Source organism: Anolis sagrei, chromosome 1 (assembly GCF_037176765.1).
Source record: "Anolis sagrei isolate rAnoSag1 chromosome 1, rAnoSag1.mat, whole genome shotgun sequence".
Lineage (NCBI taxonomy): Eukaryota > Metazoa > Chordata > Lepidosauria > Squamata > Dactyloidae > Anolis > Anolis sagrei.
This window is the reverse complement of record NC_090021.1, coordinates 48,141,202-48,156,055: the sequence shown is the minus strand read 5'-3', so window position 1 is coordinate 48,156,055 and position 14,854 is coordinate 48,141,202. Positions and strand designations below refer to the sequence as shown.

Below are 14,854 nucleotides of genomic sequence, written 5' to 3'. Positions count from 1 at the left end.
ACTTTAAGGTCACCATAAATTAGAAATGACTTGAAGACACACACCAACAAATGTGAGTTGTTTTGGTTTTTGCAAGAAATAATGCACCCCCTTAGCAGTTTCTGGCCTTCTGACCATGATCTATGTTTTTGAATGGTCTTTTCTCTAGACTCTGCATCCATAAGACCACTGACAATCATTTAAAATATATATATTTCTAGGACGGCAAGACAGGGAAGCTCTTTATGGCCATTGCTGCAGCAGTTTCAGCCAAGTTGATATTCTTGCCAGTAATTTTTCTGGGAGAGGCAGCAACTTGACAACAACCATTGCTCAATGCATAGATGTGCTTCTTTTTGGGGTAATCACCCAGTCAGTATGCCTATCACTGAGTACATTTGGCCACATTTGTGTTTTTCTTATGCTTTTAGACAGTTAAAAAGTGACAGAGCTACCCTTTTCAACATTTCACCATTAATGGCATGGAAAATTATGGGTTTAAAAGCAAATGTATCAATTCTGTTTCAGAAATGTTTACCCAACAATTTGGATACAAATAGCTCCTGATAGAGAAATATTGTTAATGACCCTGAAGGTAACAGCTACACCAGTGGGGAAGCCTGCTAATGCAGAACATTTATAAAGCAAAGCCAGCTAGTCTGTAGAGTCACTCTAAAAAAATATGAGATGTACAAAAATAGAACTGGCAGCATCCGAACAGGAGAGAAACTGTGCTTTGTGATGCATTTCCATTTTGGTCACCTGTAGTTCTATCAGTAGCACATGGAAAATGACAAAAGAAATAAGGGTCCGTCCCCCCGTCCCCCCCCCCCCTAATTTTAAGCCACATCTTTAATGTTTTACATTCCTACCATATACGGAATCCTAGATGGGTAAGTGCAGAAATTTCAGTTTTGCCAAGTGGAGTTATTTATACCACCAGAACATCTTTAGTCTAAAGGACATATTTTAGAGTGCGAATACAGCTAAGATTTAAAGAGCTCCAGATTGCCTATTCAGTGTGAAACATTTGTTATCCCAGTAATAGAAATGATATAGGATTGTACTTTACAGAGAAGGACAAGGACAGAAATATTTTCAGCCTTCTTATGCTTTCAGTTTAGAAACCTTCTAAATTCTGTCCCTATTCTGATTTTGCTGGCTGAAATCCCGGTGCTGATTGCAAATGGAACAAATCCACAGAATTAGTTGCTGAGCTGTTAAGTCAACACTTATTTAAAAGTAATTGATTCAATAGATCTACTCTTGTTGGGATTATCAGTGGGATTTAGGACTTCCAACATCGCGTTATGATTGCAGGTTACTCATCTCTTAGAGTTGTGGCTCTTCACCTCTTTGAGTCATGGATAGAGAATATTCCCCAACCTGTCAGCACCCTTAGTTGCCAATAGGAGGTATCTTTCTCTGTGTACACTATTAAGAACCAGAACACCTGGTTGGCGAATGATGAGGAACTATAATCTTATAGCCTGCACCCGGTTGCCCCATTTTAAATTTCAGCTCCCATAAATCCCAGGCAGCATTGGTAGTAGTCAGAGGTTATTGAAACTGTTATTCAAAACATCTGAAAGGCACTATGCTGTCTACTCAGAGTTTCATTCCTATTTTGCATGGCCAAAGCATAAAGATGTACAAAACTCGTCTTCTGAAGATAGTAGGCATTATGAGACAAAAAGTTTAGCTTGCTTCAGGTTTTTCATGTACCTTTTTCTATTAGTACTGCTTGCAAGCAGGGATAGGGATGATACAAACATAGGAAAGTTTAATTCCCATTTAATTGCTTTTCTTTTATAGAAGATCAGGGAAACATAAGTAGACCTGTCAAAGGAACATACTGGATTTAATAAATATTAATATCTAGTCTTGACTCCAACACAGAGCAAAAAGTCACTGTATGAGGGAAGGAAACAACACTGAATTAATAACAACTTCCAGATTCTGACCATCCAGTAATAGGGAAGAACTATATGCAGGAGTAGGGGTAAAAGAGAGAATGGGGCATTCTTTTCCTCTTATTGTGAGATGTAGAATAATTAATGGATCAGCCATCCAACTCATTTATTCAAGCTGAAAAAGGATGGCCATATGTTCGTGCTTGCTGACCAGACAAATATGCCCTCAGTCCATATTTCATAAACACTTGAGAAAGGAATGTGACAGTCCAAAGATGGAAAGGAGCAGACACAGGTTTCCCTCTGCAGTAACTGGAGGGCATACAATAGAAATTCTGGGAAATACTCACACATAACACACATCAGGCAGGCCTCCAGGTCCTCTTGCCTGGCAACTGAAAGGATTTACCCTGGGTAGCCTCTAAATACGATGTCATGCCTCTGGGGATGTCCATCTGTGGCTCATTCTCTAGTCAATGTTAAGTAAAGTGGTAATGCAGCTCGGTCGCTTTCTCTTTTTTCTTTCATTGTATAGTAATTGCTCTTTTTCTTTTCTCTTCTCTCCTTGGTTTCCCCTGACCACCTGGAGCAGCAGCGACCAGTAAAGCAGTCTCTGAGCAAGTCACTCTGTAGGGAGTCACACTGGAAGTGCCTGGTTCTCTCCCTCCTCATGTATGGCTGCATGGGAGCCATGACTTGGTGCCATGTGACTAAGGTGACGCGGCTGACTTTCGATAGCGCCTACAAGGGAAAATCCATGATGTATCATGATAGTCCATGCTCTAATGGTTATATCTACATCCCTTTGGCTTTTCTTGTGATGCTGTATGTGGTGTACCTCGTGGAGTGCTGGCATTGCTATACCCGCAATGAACTCCAGTACAAAGTAGATGTGGAGAGCGTGCATGAACGTGTCCAGAGGATGCAGCAGGCCACACCATGCATCTGGTGGAAAGCCATCAGCTACCATTATGTCAGGAGGACTCGCCAGGTCACCCGCTATCGCAATGGGGATGCTTATACCACCACCCAAGTGTACCATGAGAGGGTCAACACTCATGTGGCAGAAGCAGAGTTTGACTACTCTAACTGTGGGGTGAAGGACATATCAAAGGACTTGATTGACCTGGAGAATTTCCCAGCCACTCGTCTTCGCTTCACTAAGTGCTTCAGTTTTGCCAATGTGGAGTCTGAAAATTCCTATTTGACCCAGAGGGCACGCTTCTTCACAGAGAATGAGGGACTGGATGACTACATGGAGGCAAGGGAAGGCATGCACCTCAAGAATGTAGACTTTAAAGAGTATATGGTGGCCTTCTCAGACCCAGACAACCTTCCTTGGTATGTTTCCCACTATGTCTTCTGGGTTGCTGCTCTATTAACTTTGTCCTGGCCCTTGCGAGTTTTGAATGAGTACCGCACTTCTTTTGTCCACTACCATGTAGAGAAACTCTTTGGATTTGATTATGTGGCAGTGACGCCGGCTGAAGAGCGCCCTTTCTGCCGGAGGATGCCAAGGGTCAACACTGTGGATAGTACTGAGCTAGAGTGGCACATCCGATCCAATCAGCAGCTGGTGCCCAGCTACTCAGAGGCTGTCCTCATGGACTTGGTGGGATTGTCTAGTTGCACTACTTATTCTTCGTGCCGCTATGGGAGCTACAGACAAAACTGTGAGCAGTGTCATAGGACTATAAGCAGCTCATCCATCTTCTCCCGAAGCGCCCTCAGTATTTGCAATGGCAGTCCCAGGATCCCCTTTAGCAGCAGCCGTTTCTCACTTGGGCGCCTCTATGGCTCACGGCGCAGCTGCCTTTGGCAGAGCAGGAGTGGGAGCCTAAATGATCAGAGCTGCCCAACTGAACAGACCCGCCTGTCCAGCCAAGTCACTGTGGAGGAGGAAGATCCCCCTCCTTACCAGGATGCTCTCTATTTCCCCATCCTCATTGTGCATCGAAATGAGGGTTGCCTCAACCATGATCACCGTCATCTCCATCGGAATGGGTCCTGTGTGGAGACCTCACTGTGAGGGTATGAGAACTACCCGCAAGAAATGCCCTGTAACCAGAGGTGGTTGTGGGACAGATAGGGTATAGCACAGGAACAGAGGTTCCAACTGTCAGACAAGATTGTTCCTCCTCATGATCTTATGGAGGACTCAAGAGCTCCTGAGTCCCATTCTGGCTCTGGAGGCCTGTAATGGCTTTGTTCCAAGGTAGGCAGCTTACAGCAACCATCAGGAACCACAGCACAGAATTGCAAATGGATAACCATATACAAAAAACCCAAATCAAATTATTTTAAAAAGTAGAAAGGAGAACCAGTAACAGCCAGAGTACTGGAGTTGCTTCTTTCCAACTCTGTCTCCAACTAACCAAACCACCTATTAGGAACTGCCTTTGGGGGCTGCTATTCCAGCTTAGTACAGCAGATGAATCCATTGGCAGTGTGGCATGTTTCCTTCTCAAGTCAAATACTAGTGCTGTTTTTCCAGCCAGGAGCTGAAAAGTAGTTGAGAAGCAGCTACAAGTCAGGCCTTTTTCCTTTTTTCAAGACCATGCTCCGACTGTTACACTGTTCTCAGCTGCTGAGGACATAAGATCTTAGGACATTTTCTTGGAAAGCCTTGATGTTTCACATCTGAGAATCATCATCTCATAGCTAAAGCTTAAAGCATTCAGCCCACGTTCCTTTCCTTTTTTGTGGCAGCAGAAAGCAAGAGTGAACAGGGAACTTCCAAAGGATATCCCAAGCGTTAATACAGTCTTGAATCCAAGTCCAGGAGAAAGCCCAGTGTACAAAGTAAGCCAAAGAATTTGCCATGTGTATGTCCACTGTGTGCTGCTAGCATTGCATTGGGTAAGAAGAGGAAATAGGCATCAGTGGCGAACTTGGGATATATGAAGTGAGTGAAACCTAGCCATAATGGAGACAGGAAAAAAAAGTCTCATGGGAGGTTCTGAGAGGTACAGTTTGTCTATTAATAATACAGGAATAGGTTGATGTGAAAGCACAGTATTCGCGTGTGACTAGGGTGAGTTTTACTTATAGTCTGAAGCTGTCTTGTTTGTTGGAATGTGAAAAGATGCATTTCATTCTAAGCATGAAATGTAAGTTAGGAGCAGTAAAGGGTGTGTGTGAGAGAGAAATTGTAGAGGGAGAGGTCTTAATCCTGAATTTTCTAGGTAGAAACAAAATGTAATTAGTAATGCTTCTTGGGACAGATTACGATAAAACAGGTTTGTAGATGAGGATGTCTACATCTGGTCCTACTAGCTAAAATTTGCAAAGAAGCAGGAACTGGGGAGTATCCAGTGAAATCCTGCGAACAGGAATTCACAGTTTGGATTCTGTAAACTGTGTTCATATGGTCTTGTTGATTTGTTTTCCGGATTAGGCTGCCACAGGATACCAGTGTCTCATGCCATTCTAGTATTCTGGGTCAATGTAAACTTTGCTAATTCCCAAGACAAGAATATACAAACCTCTGGTTTTCCTCTAATAGGTCTCAGACTTACAATTTTAGACCAGGAATGATCAAGGTATCACTTGCAGGCCACATACAGCCCCCCTCTATACTCCATATAATCCAGTTTCTGAATCCAGATTATCTGCTTTGAATTGCCTTATAAGGCAATGTAGTCACATATAATTCAGTTCAAAGCAGATAATCTAGATCCCGAAACTGTATTATATAACAGTGTAGATCCAGCCATAGTCCTCAAGCACATGCTTTCCTCCCCTGGTCCCAAACCTTTCCCATACAGTCATTTTCCACTATTGGAATAATCCAGGAGCAGTCGTTTACATTAAAATAAGGTGCAGGGGCACTAAATCTTATTTTAATGCAGTTCTCCACCCAACTGGTGTTTTGGGGTATTGCACCCCAAAATGTTCCTTGAAATAGAAAGTTGGCCACTAGGTCCCGTAGAATTTGTCCACTGCCTTAGATGCAATATGCAACATTTTATGCTTAATCAAACTGAAGCCTATATTCAGAATAAAGTGGGTAGATTAAGAGGAAACAAGTGGCCCAGCAAACAAAATGAAAAGGCTGTTGAACTAATGTTTAATTAGCGATGCAGTACACAGGGATGCAAGATTGCTTTCCATTGAGCTAGCCTTTGAAAATCTAGGAGGGATGAGGTGATGAGTCTTCTGAACACAGTTTCGAACTCTGGCTTATTAATAAGCTTGATGCTCATTTTCCCCTCAACTAGTTCCCACTGCTTTCATTTGTGCATTTAATCTGTTATCCCTTGAATCTTTAGGCAATCTGTGTAATGAAATATGATCAAGTAGAATTCAGCTTGGATCCTTCATAAGGTCCAAGTTAAACCAAGAGTGGGGAAGTTATGCCCCATCAAATGATGTGCTCATATTTTCATCAGTCTTATTGGCATGCTGGGAGGTACGGTCCAGTAACATCTGAAGGGCCTTTTCCATTTCCTATTCCTGGATTTTAAGTACTAGTTCCCTTCCTCTGTTTTAGATACACGATTGATTTGAATGGAAGTAGGGTCTCATTATGTCTTTATGTGGCCCTCTTGATGTTGTTGGATAGCAACATCTTGAGGGCCACAATTCTCCACCTCCATTCTAGGAAGATAGATCTGGTGGAAAGGAGACAGATTTTCACCGTTTTCTTTGAGCAGCTGGAACAGGATTTAGGTTCTCCTAATGTGTGCATGGATGTGGTGATGGGAAGAAAAACTATCTGGAGCATCTCAGGGTATTTATTTGTGCTAAAATGTATGTTTCAGCTCTTTTAATCATTTTTTTCAGTTCCATGGACAAAGTTTTTCATGTCTTCATTTTCTTTATTATATTAGTAATCATTTCATTACTGTTAATAATTCATCCAAACAATTGGTTTCTTCCATATTTAATATTTAAAGAAGTTGAGTTGTGTTGATCTTCATCATCTGTCTTATTTAATTCTGTGGTAATACAAGCTTCTCTTCTCATTTTTAGGTTCTCGATAGCACTGCTAAAATAGCATAAACTTTCATCCTTATGGTCACACATGCATCATATTAAAATATGCAAGCAGTTTTCTAAAACCAGCATTAGAGATCAAATGGTGTTTTGGTTTTGAGAATTTGAAGAAGGCAAGAGCTATCTTTTTGATCCCATTTCCCTCCAATTGATGCATGCTTTCCCTTTTGCCAAATCTCTCACACTCTGCAGTCTAACTCTTTACTTTACTTGGAATAATCTATAAACCCTTTATTTGAACTAATCTATAAACCACATACTCATTGCCTGTTGATTTTTACTTCTTATTTTCCTATAACATTGTGTCAATGGTAAAACAACACTGTATGTTTGCTCATCTAAACAAACTATGGTAAAAAGTTACTTATGCAGTTAAATTATATCAATTTTGACATTGTTCCTTATTGTCTATGATAAATGGGTGATAAAAATAAAAGACCCTACTTAACCAGACAGTCAGATTAAAAACATGACCATGTGGCACAGGAAATATGCCTGTGATCATGTGTAGGACTGGTATGCCAAATACATGGGTGTATACTTTGAAGCTAGGAAATGAAAATAGCATGTATTAAAATTACAGCAGATCTACAGTAGCAGCTGTTGTTTGTTTTGTGAAAATATGAAATGTTATTTGTAGGTCTTATGAAAATGCAGGCTAAGCATGGCATCTGGAATTACTGGTCTCACATTCAGTGCACCTTAGAGAATATAGTCTGATCTCCTATTTATTTGTGCCTGACATTATGATTAATTTTGGCAACAGGTTTCATGACTTGATCTGCTTCTGTAGTGACATATCTAACCTGAATGCTCTCAGCTGCATTTTACTTGCTTTATTTCTCTTTCAGTGACTAAAAAGACCCATTGACATTTGTCCTCTGCTTGGCTTCTGGATCTGGCTGTGAAAAATCTTATCTCTCCAACTTTGCTTTCCCTTAAACATCCAATTTTTGCTCTGTTCTTTTTCCCCCCAAGGGAGGCTTAATACACCACCCACAAACTGGCATCATGAATAGCACTGGTGCTTTATAGAGGATCATAATGTGTGTATCCTGAATGACACGGGCTTCACATATTCCATAGGTCTGGGGACACTCAAAGGTCTATAGCAGTACAAATAAATATATTTGCAAAATGTGTTAGAGAGATTACCTCCCTTCCCCTATAGCCAGTGAAAACTGAGTGTGCTAAATGAGCATCGAATATGGGAAAGGGAAGAAGGAACATTAGATTAAGATAAAATCCTTAACCAGAGCAACCCACATGCAGCATTTTATTACATGTCGCACTTATTTAAGATAAGATGAGTAGATCAGCAAAAAGCCAACTTCACATAAAGATCTAAGTAGGGGAGCATGAGAAGTAATGTAAGAAGTACAGTGAGGAGGATTCATTTGAGAAAGTACTGCATTTTCTTCTTCAAAACCACATACTGGAGATTTGGCAAGGTTTAAGGAGAATATTAACTGCTGAAATTAGACCTCCTCTTCAGTTATTCAGAAGTAAGTTCAACTATAGTCACTGCTACTTATTCACAGGAAGGTGCCAAGGAGTGCAGTGTTGTTGTATTTATTTATGTACTTGGCCTTTAGGCAAAAGCCATCTAATTTACCAACCTGTTTTGTTTTTTGTTTTTTACAATGGAGTTTGTGATCTCGCTGTGAAGAAGAGGTGTGCTGTGTTCAGAGTTTAATCTTCCCAATAACATCAGAAGGAAAACAGTTTTGAGATTTAATCTCTGATGGATAGATCTTCCTAGTCAAGATGTGGCATCTTCGTAATTCAAGATTGAGACAAGGCTAGAAGAATTACTGCTTCTCTTAGCTTTCCACTTTCTTCCTCTGCTTACTTCGGTTGTCTTATGACGGAGCTCCCATGGGGAGTTGGGGAGGGATATCTTTTGCAATCTGTAACAGTTTCTTCTGACAAAACAGAATTTGCCAATTGTACCACACTCCCAAGAACTGCTGAAGATATCTGACTCTGGTGGGTGTCATTTTAAGAAGCAAACTTCTGTTATAAGCACAACCTTTTACATGTTTGTTCTGCACATATCCACACTAAGTATGTAACAACATATGCCTCTCCAGAATAACCACACACGCTTGAATAGTTATACATTTTGTTGATTGTCTGCAGTGATTTTTTAAAAGCTGATTTGCAAAATCACAAAGTGGTGGAGATTGTGGTGACCCACAAGAATATGATACTTGGAAATCTTTTGCTTTTCAGCAGCATGAGCTTGCTTTATTGCTGTCATAGCCACACACTTACAGGGCCAGAAATGTAGCTAGAATGTGTCCAGATGATTTAGTATCCATATCAGTTACAGAACTCAAATATTCCCTAGCAGCACCATCAGCTGATAACTAATGAGTCTTGATGTTGGATAGCATCCCATTAATCAATCGAGGTGAAAAATGCTTATTTGAAGAACAAGACTTAGATGCACAAAGGAGTCTCCAGAGGCAAGCACATTCAAAAGGACCAGATGATAAAACAGTATGAGATTATTTTTGGTTTTGGTTTTTCCTCTCACTGTGTAACAGTGCTTCACTAATGCAGTGGGAAAATGCATAATGAGTGTGGATGACTGATACAAAACAGCTTTTCTACTTCTGCTATTTTGAGTTCTGTGAACTGAATTCCATTTTTTTCTAACAGAGATAGATACAAACTCATATCAAGGTTATTCAGAAAACACAACAAAATCTAATTTTTGTAAACAAACATTTACACACATTGAAAAACCTAGAACAGATTTCTTATAAAATATTACCTTTTCATTTAAGTGTATCTTCACAGAAAACAAATTTGGAGGGTTTTCCAGCTTGATTAAATTAAAAAGTAGGGATTAGAAAGGCAATGAAACACAGCAATTTGAATTTTCTATCTTGGAATAATTTCATTGGCAATGTTGAGTGGAGAGTTGCCATGCAGGGCTGATAGTTTATTCTGGGAATTTGCAAAGGATAAAATATCTGTAAAAGCACTGGAGAAACAAAATCATCCTGTGCTTTGCAGCAAGATCTTAAAGCATCAAGCTGGCTATTTTTAGCACATTTGCTCATTCTTGTGAATGAAAATCTTGTCTCTTCTTTGGTCAGGAGGTTGTGATTATTAAAGTTTGCCTAAGGGAGGATAGTTTTGCAAATTTATTTTACTTGTACACAGAACAGTACCCCTTAGGGACCATCTTGGAAAATCTATAGTATTCTTGCATCTACAGTTGTTGAATGTTTTATTATATACATATTTCTTACAACATAAAACTATAATACAGTTAAAGTGCACCATCAGTGGCATAAAATGGATATTAAAAACCCAAGCAAAATAATTTGAACTGAATTGCTATCAGTGAAAGGACCAGCCTCTGTAAGTAACTAGATTGTAGCATGGCACCGAACAGCATTGGTGCCAAGTGCCACAGCAAAATTCCCATAACTGCCCAATTTATTCCCAATTTAGAATACAGAAGAGGGACCTCTTGGCAATTCCTAATATTCAATAGGTGCAATAATTTACCTTTATTAGGATCTTGTCCAATAAAGAATCATTTTTATCTTGAAAAATAGCTTTGGGGTTTAGAATAATTGAACAATGATGTCATAATCTGAAATGTGTCTATGCACCTGTAATTCATTGTGTAATTCTGATGTGAATACTAGGTATACAGTATCAGAAAGCTTGTACATGCATAGATTGTGGCCATGAAATTTGAAAGTAGGATTCAGTGAGGTTGTTCAGTTGCCATCTGTTGGAACTGTGTGGAGTACCCACTTCTACCTAAAACCCACTATCATCCTTAGGGGTTTCGGGATGCCTTGAAGGGCTATAAAGAAGAGAACAGCTGTGTTAGTGGGTTTCCTGGTTCAATGTTGGATGTAAACTCACATAATTAGATAGTGGGGTGGCCCAGAAGAATATGGTATCAAATGCCAGCAGGAGTTCCAAAAAACCCAACAGAGATGTACCCACTATCTAGTTACTAGCATAGGTCATCTACCAAGGTAACCAAAGCAATCTATTCCATAGTAAGGCCAGAAATCAGACTGAAATGGATCTAGACAGTTCATCTCATCCCGGAACCCCTGAAGTTAAGAATCTTCCAAGGCTTACCTGACCTGGTTGTTTCATTTCACATGTTTATCTTGTTAGTTTTGGGTAAAAAGTTTGCTGTAAGCAAACTGAAACCGTGTTTTTTCATGGTTTAGACCAATTCATTTTAGTTCTGCCTTTGGTACCAAATTTTCCAGTACAGAAGTAATGTCCAGGAATAAATCTACTTGGTTAACTGAGGCATGCTTAGAGTCACTTAAAAGAAGAGGACTCTTGAGTTGGGGACTGAAGTTGGGAATTCCTATAGCTAGATGCAAATATCTCTGTTGCTCTAAAAGAACCCTTTTCGTGAATTGTAAAAGCATTTTATTTATTCACTAATTCATTTAAATGCAAAACAAGTTTCTATACACATAATGAACATTACTATGGAAATAATTAACTGTCCTTTCCTGGTTGTAGGTGAGCAGAGAAACATAACCGGAAACTTGTCTTCCCCATCTTCCTGTGACTGCTAATTGGTCACTCTTTTCTACCAGCCTATAAACAGAAGTTTAGGTCAGTATACATATTGCAACAGCAAACAGTGTCTTCCTTCTATATCCTTTGCATGTAAAAAGTGCCATGACTGGAACAAAGACATCCATTTATTAAAACAGTGTAGAGGAGCAGAGATACATGCAAGTTCTGTGGAAAACATCCTAAAAAGGCCTTATCTTCTGCAGACTAATAGCCAGCATTAGATTAAGCCCGACTTAATATATCAGGATTTGTGCTCTTTATTGCTTAGGTTCTGTCTGTTACACTGGTATCTTAGAAGAATCTCAAAGATTGTCTATTCTAACCTACTATTTGCTGATAAAGAAAATATATTACTGTGGCATCTCTGATATCTCTGAAAAAATTGTTCCATCTCATGAAAAAGTCAATCACTTTCCAAGGAAGTTACGTTCCATTATAAAAGAGTTTTTATCATGAGAAAGTTCTTCCTAATTTTTTGTCAGAAACCAGGGCAGCCCCTATGGTATGCTACTAGTTTGGTGTGAAAAGATAACAATGAACCTAGGAACAGTTTTCTAGGGTACATGCCATGCTGCATCACCAATCTTACATCTCCCCAATAAGGCTGAAATTGCTTATATGAAAAGTGAAGAGGCAATAGGTTTTGTCACGTGCATTTTACTCAGGAAAGCAAGAGTTTACATTTTTTTTTTTACATGGAATTGGATTTTCAGACTACCAGAATCAAATAAGGACTTGGACTTTGTGTCCTAACTTTGTTCTTCAGAGTTCAAATGTCTATAAGCCACTTCGTTGAGCCATTTCTGCCAGACAAAGCATGGTAAACAGATAGCTTATCCTGTCTTTTTGCAAAGCCAAAAGGAAGTATTCCTGCAACAAACCAAGCAGAAATATATGTTACAGTTAGCAGTTGACCATTATTTCTTCTTTGATTTGTGATGGGCATTTGGCTAGTCAGCCTGTATTTCCAGGTTGTTCTATGAATCACAATGCTTCCTGTTCGTAGTTTACCAAGTACAAACAAACAAGTACTGCATTTAGTTGACATTTGTTGCATTTTTTTTCCTAAAAAACCCATCATCTCACATTGATGCTCTCTGCGCTCTCCACTCTTTGCAGGCAAGTTCCTTTGCGAGCACCATGCAGATTCATTCTCAGATTAAACCCAACCCCAAATAGGTCTTATCCATACTGGAAATAGCTGTGTTTATCCTGTTTGAGTGGTATGTGGTTTTTTCCTGAGATACTAAAAACAAATCTCATAATTCAGGTGTGCAATATAAGTATATTTTGTAATTTTAATAAGCCAAGTCTGCCTCAGCATTAAAAGGTACAAAAGGGCCAATTTCTGATGTTAGAGATGCATCTCGGGGATATTTTATAACGGCTGCTATTGGCATATGCTGGTGCAATCCCTGTAGGTCATGCCACTGGAGTTAGAAAGGGAGCAATCACACTGGTTTATAAGAACTATGGGGTGCTGCTGTCAACACCTCTGATACAGCGGTTGCTGCTGCTGCCAGAAATAACCTCACACAGCTATTCTTTCTGATCTATTATGGCCACAACATCAAGCAGCTAAAGGTCCCATTGGCCAAGGGGCATGCAGGCAGCAGAGCCATGGATGGACATTTGTGACCATCACACAGAATGAAGCAATGGTGGAGATAATATCCAACTCTGACAAACCATTTCAGTGAGCACTGAGAACCGTTTTTACTTTTCAGTATGTCAATATGATCTAGCTCTGTTTGTCTGTCTCTCTCTATATGTACAAACAGTATATCACAATGTTGCCTTTTTGTTGGAATTATCAAAGTAAAAAGATTGTAAACCAAATTGATGTAATAAAAATTCAAGATGATTCACAGTGTCTGATTAGTGTGTTCCTGACTTGCAATGTAGGGGTTGCTCTAGAAGTATATCATCACAATGTTGTCACACACATACAATCTTCCACAAGATTATCATTGGGGAAACTAGTTACGTTGGTGTATGATAGAACTATACACAGCACATAATAGCTAATGTTGGTGTTGGTAGCCCATGATCTAAGCAGAAGTGTGTTGCATTTCAGCCCCACATTTTGGGTTGAACCCTCTCATCATTTGGACTATCTCTTGACTTGATTTCCTATTTCATTAGAAACATTAGAGAAATGTATTCCATCATTTGAATAAGGTAAGATATAACTTTTGTTTTTTACAAATCTTTGAAGAATCAAAAAGAAGCCAGCCTACCCAATATTTAAGAGCTGAATCTGCAGTAGACTTGCTGAGAAATACCTCTACTCAATATGTTGTGTAGGCTGCAGGAATATGTGAAAGGGAATTAAATATAGTGCGTTCTGTTTGGTGGAGGCCCATGGTTAGATTTGCATTAAGAAAGTAAAATGGAGTGTTAAATTACTTAGCCATCCTAATGTCAACTCACAATAGGTTATATTGTCCCTAAGAGTAGTCATTCAATAAAAATGAATGATTATCAAGAAGTATTACTGAAGGCTGCTTCTTCAGTTTGCACCTCTTTAATCAGATGTGCACCAGAGAGTGAATTTGAGTATTTTTCCTGAAGTAATACAAGATAGTTCAATATTGGTAGATATTTTTAGGTGATGATAAGATGGTTAGTCTATCAAAACTTTTTTAGTTTATCCTTCAAATGTATATCTTTTAACTAACATAAACCACATAGAACCTACAAAGTGCATCAAGATAAATGTTTAAATGTATTATTATTTTTCTGGACAGCCAACGTTGGGCTAGAAAGAGGTTTCCAAACTACCAACGGTAATGCTTAACATAGTTTCTCTGGGACGGTCCTGAAAAAAATACCATGTAATGGACCCAAGAATCAAAAGGGAATAATGAAGATCAGTAATGAATGGTCGACATTGTTCCATATGCAAACAGTAGATTCATTAAATAATGTGGCAACAAAAAAACCTAAACATCATTATAATGATTAAAGGATGTTTTCTAAGGTAAGTGGTGTAAAGCCAGTGCTTTAGAACTAAGCATGCTTACTAAGGAGTAAAGTCAATGGAATTTGGCTTTTTCAGACAAATATGCACAGGATTATATGGAAAATATACTGAATATTATTGACATAAATACTTTTGAGTTTATAAACTGCAACTATGTAAATAACTATGCAGAGTTCTTTGTGTGTAACAGGTATGTAACTGAGGAAAGTCACCACAGAAAAAATACAGGTTTTCAGTATGGCTTAGCACCTGTGCTGAAAACTTCACATTATGTAAGCAATAAAATATTTTCTGGAATTTTAAGTGTGTGCTAACCTGCAGCCACAACAATAAAAAAGGTTTCTTGTTCCATGCCTCAGTTTTCTATGTAACAGCCACCCTTTTCAGAACTACA

The 14,854-nt window shown here is 39.1% G+C and overlaps 1 protein-coding gene across 1 annotated transcript in view; it reads left to right on the top strand.

The window, feature by feature from the left end:
- TMEM151B (transmembrane protein 151B) overlaps positions 1-13,338 on the top strand; it is a 28,135-nt gene extending 14,797 nt beyond the window's left edge. Inside the window, exons 2-3 of the mRNA XM_067464272.1 lie at positions 2,485-4,694; positions 8,540-13,338. Of these exons, the coding sequence (XP_067320373.1) occupies positions 2,485-3,921 (1,437 nt within the window). The 3' untranslated portion in view covers positions 3,922-4,694; positions 8,540-13,338. The remainder of the gene's footprint in view (positions 1-2,484; positions 4,695-8,539) is intronic.
- Positions 13,339-14,854: the final 1,516 nt, after the last annotated feature.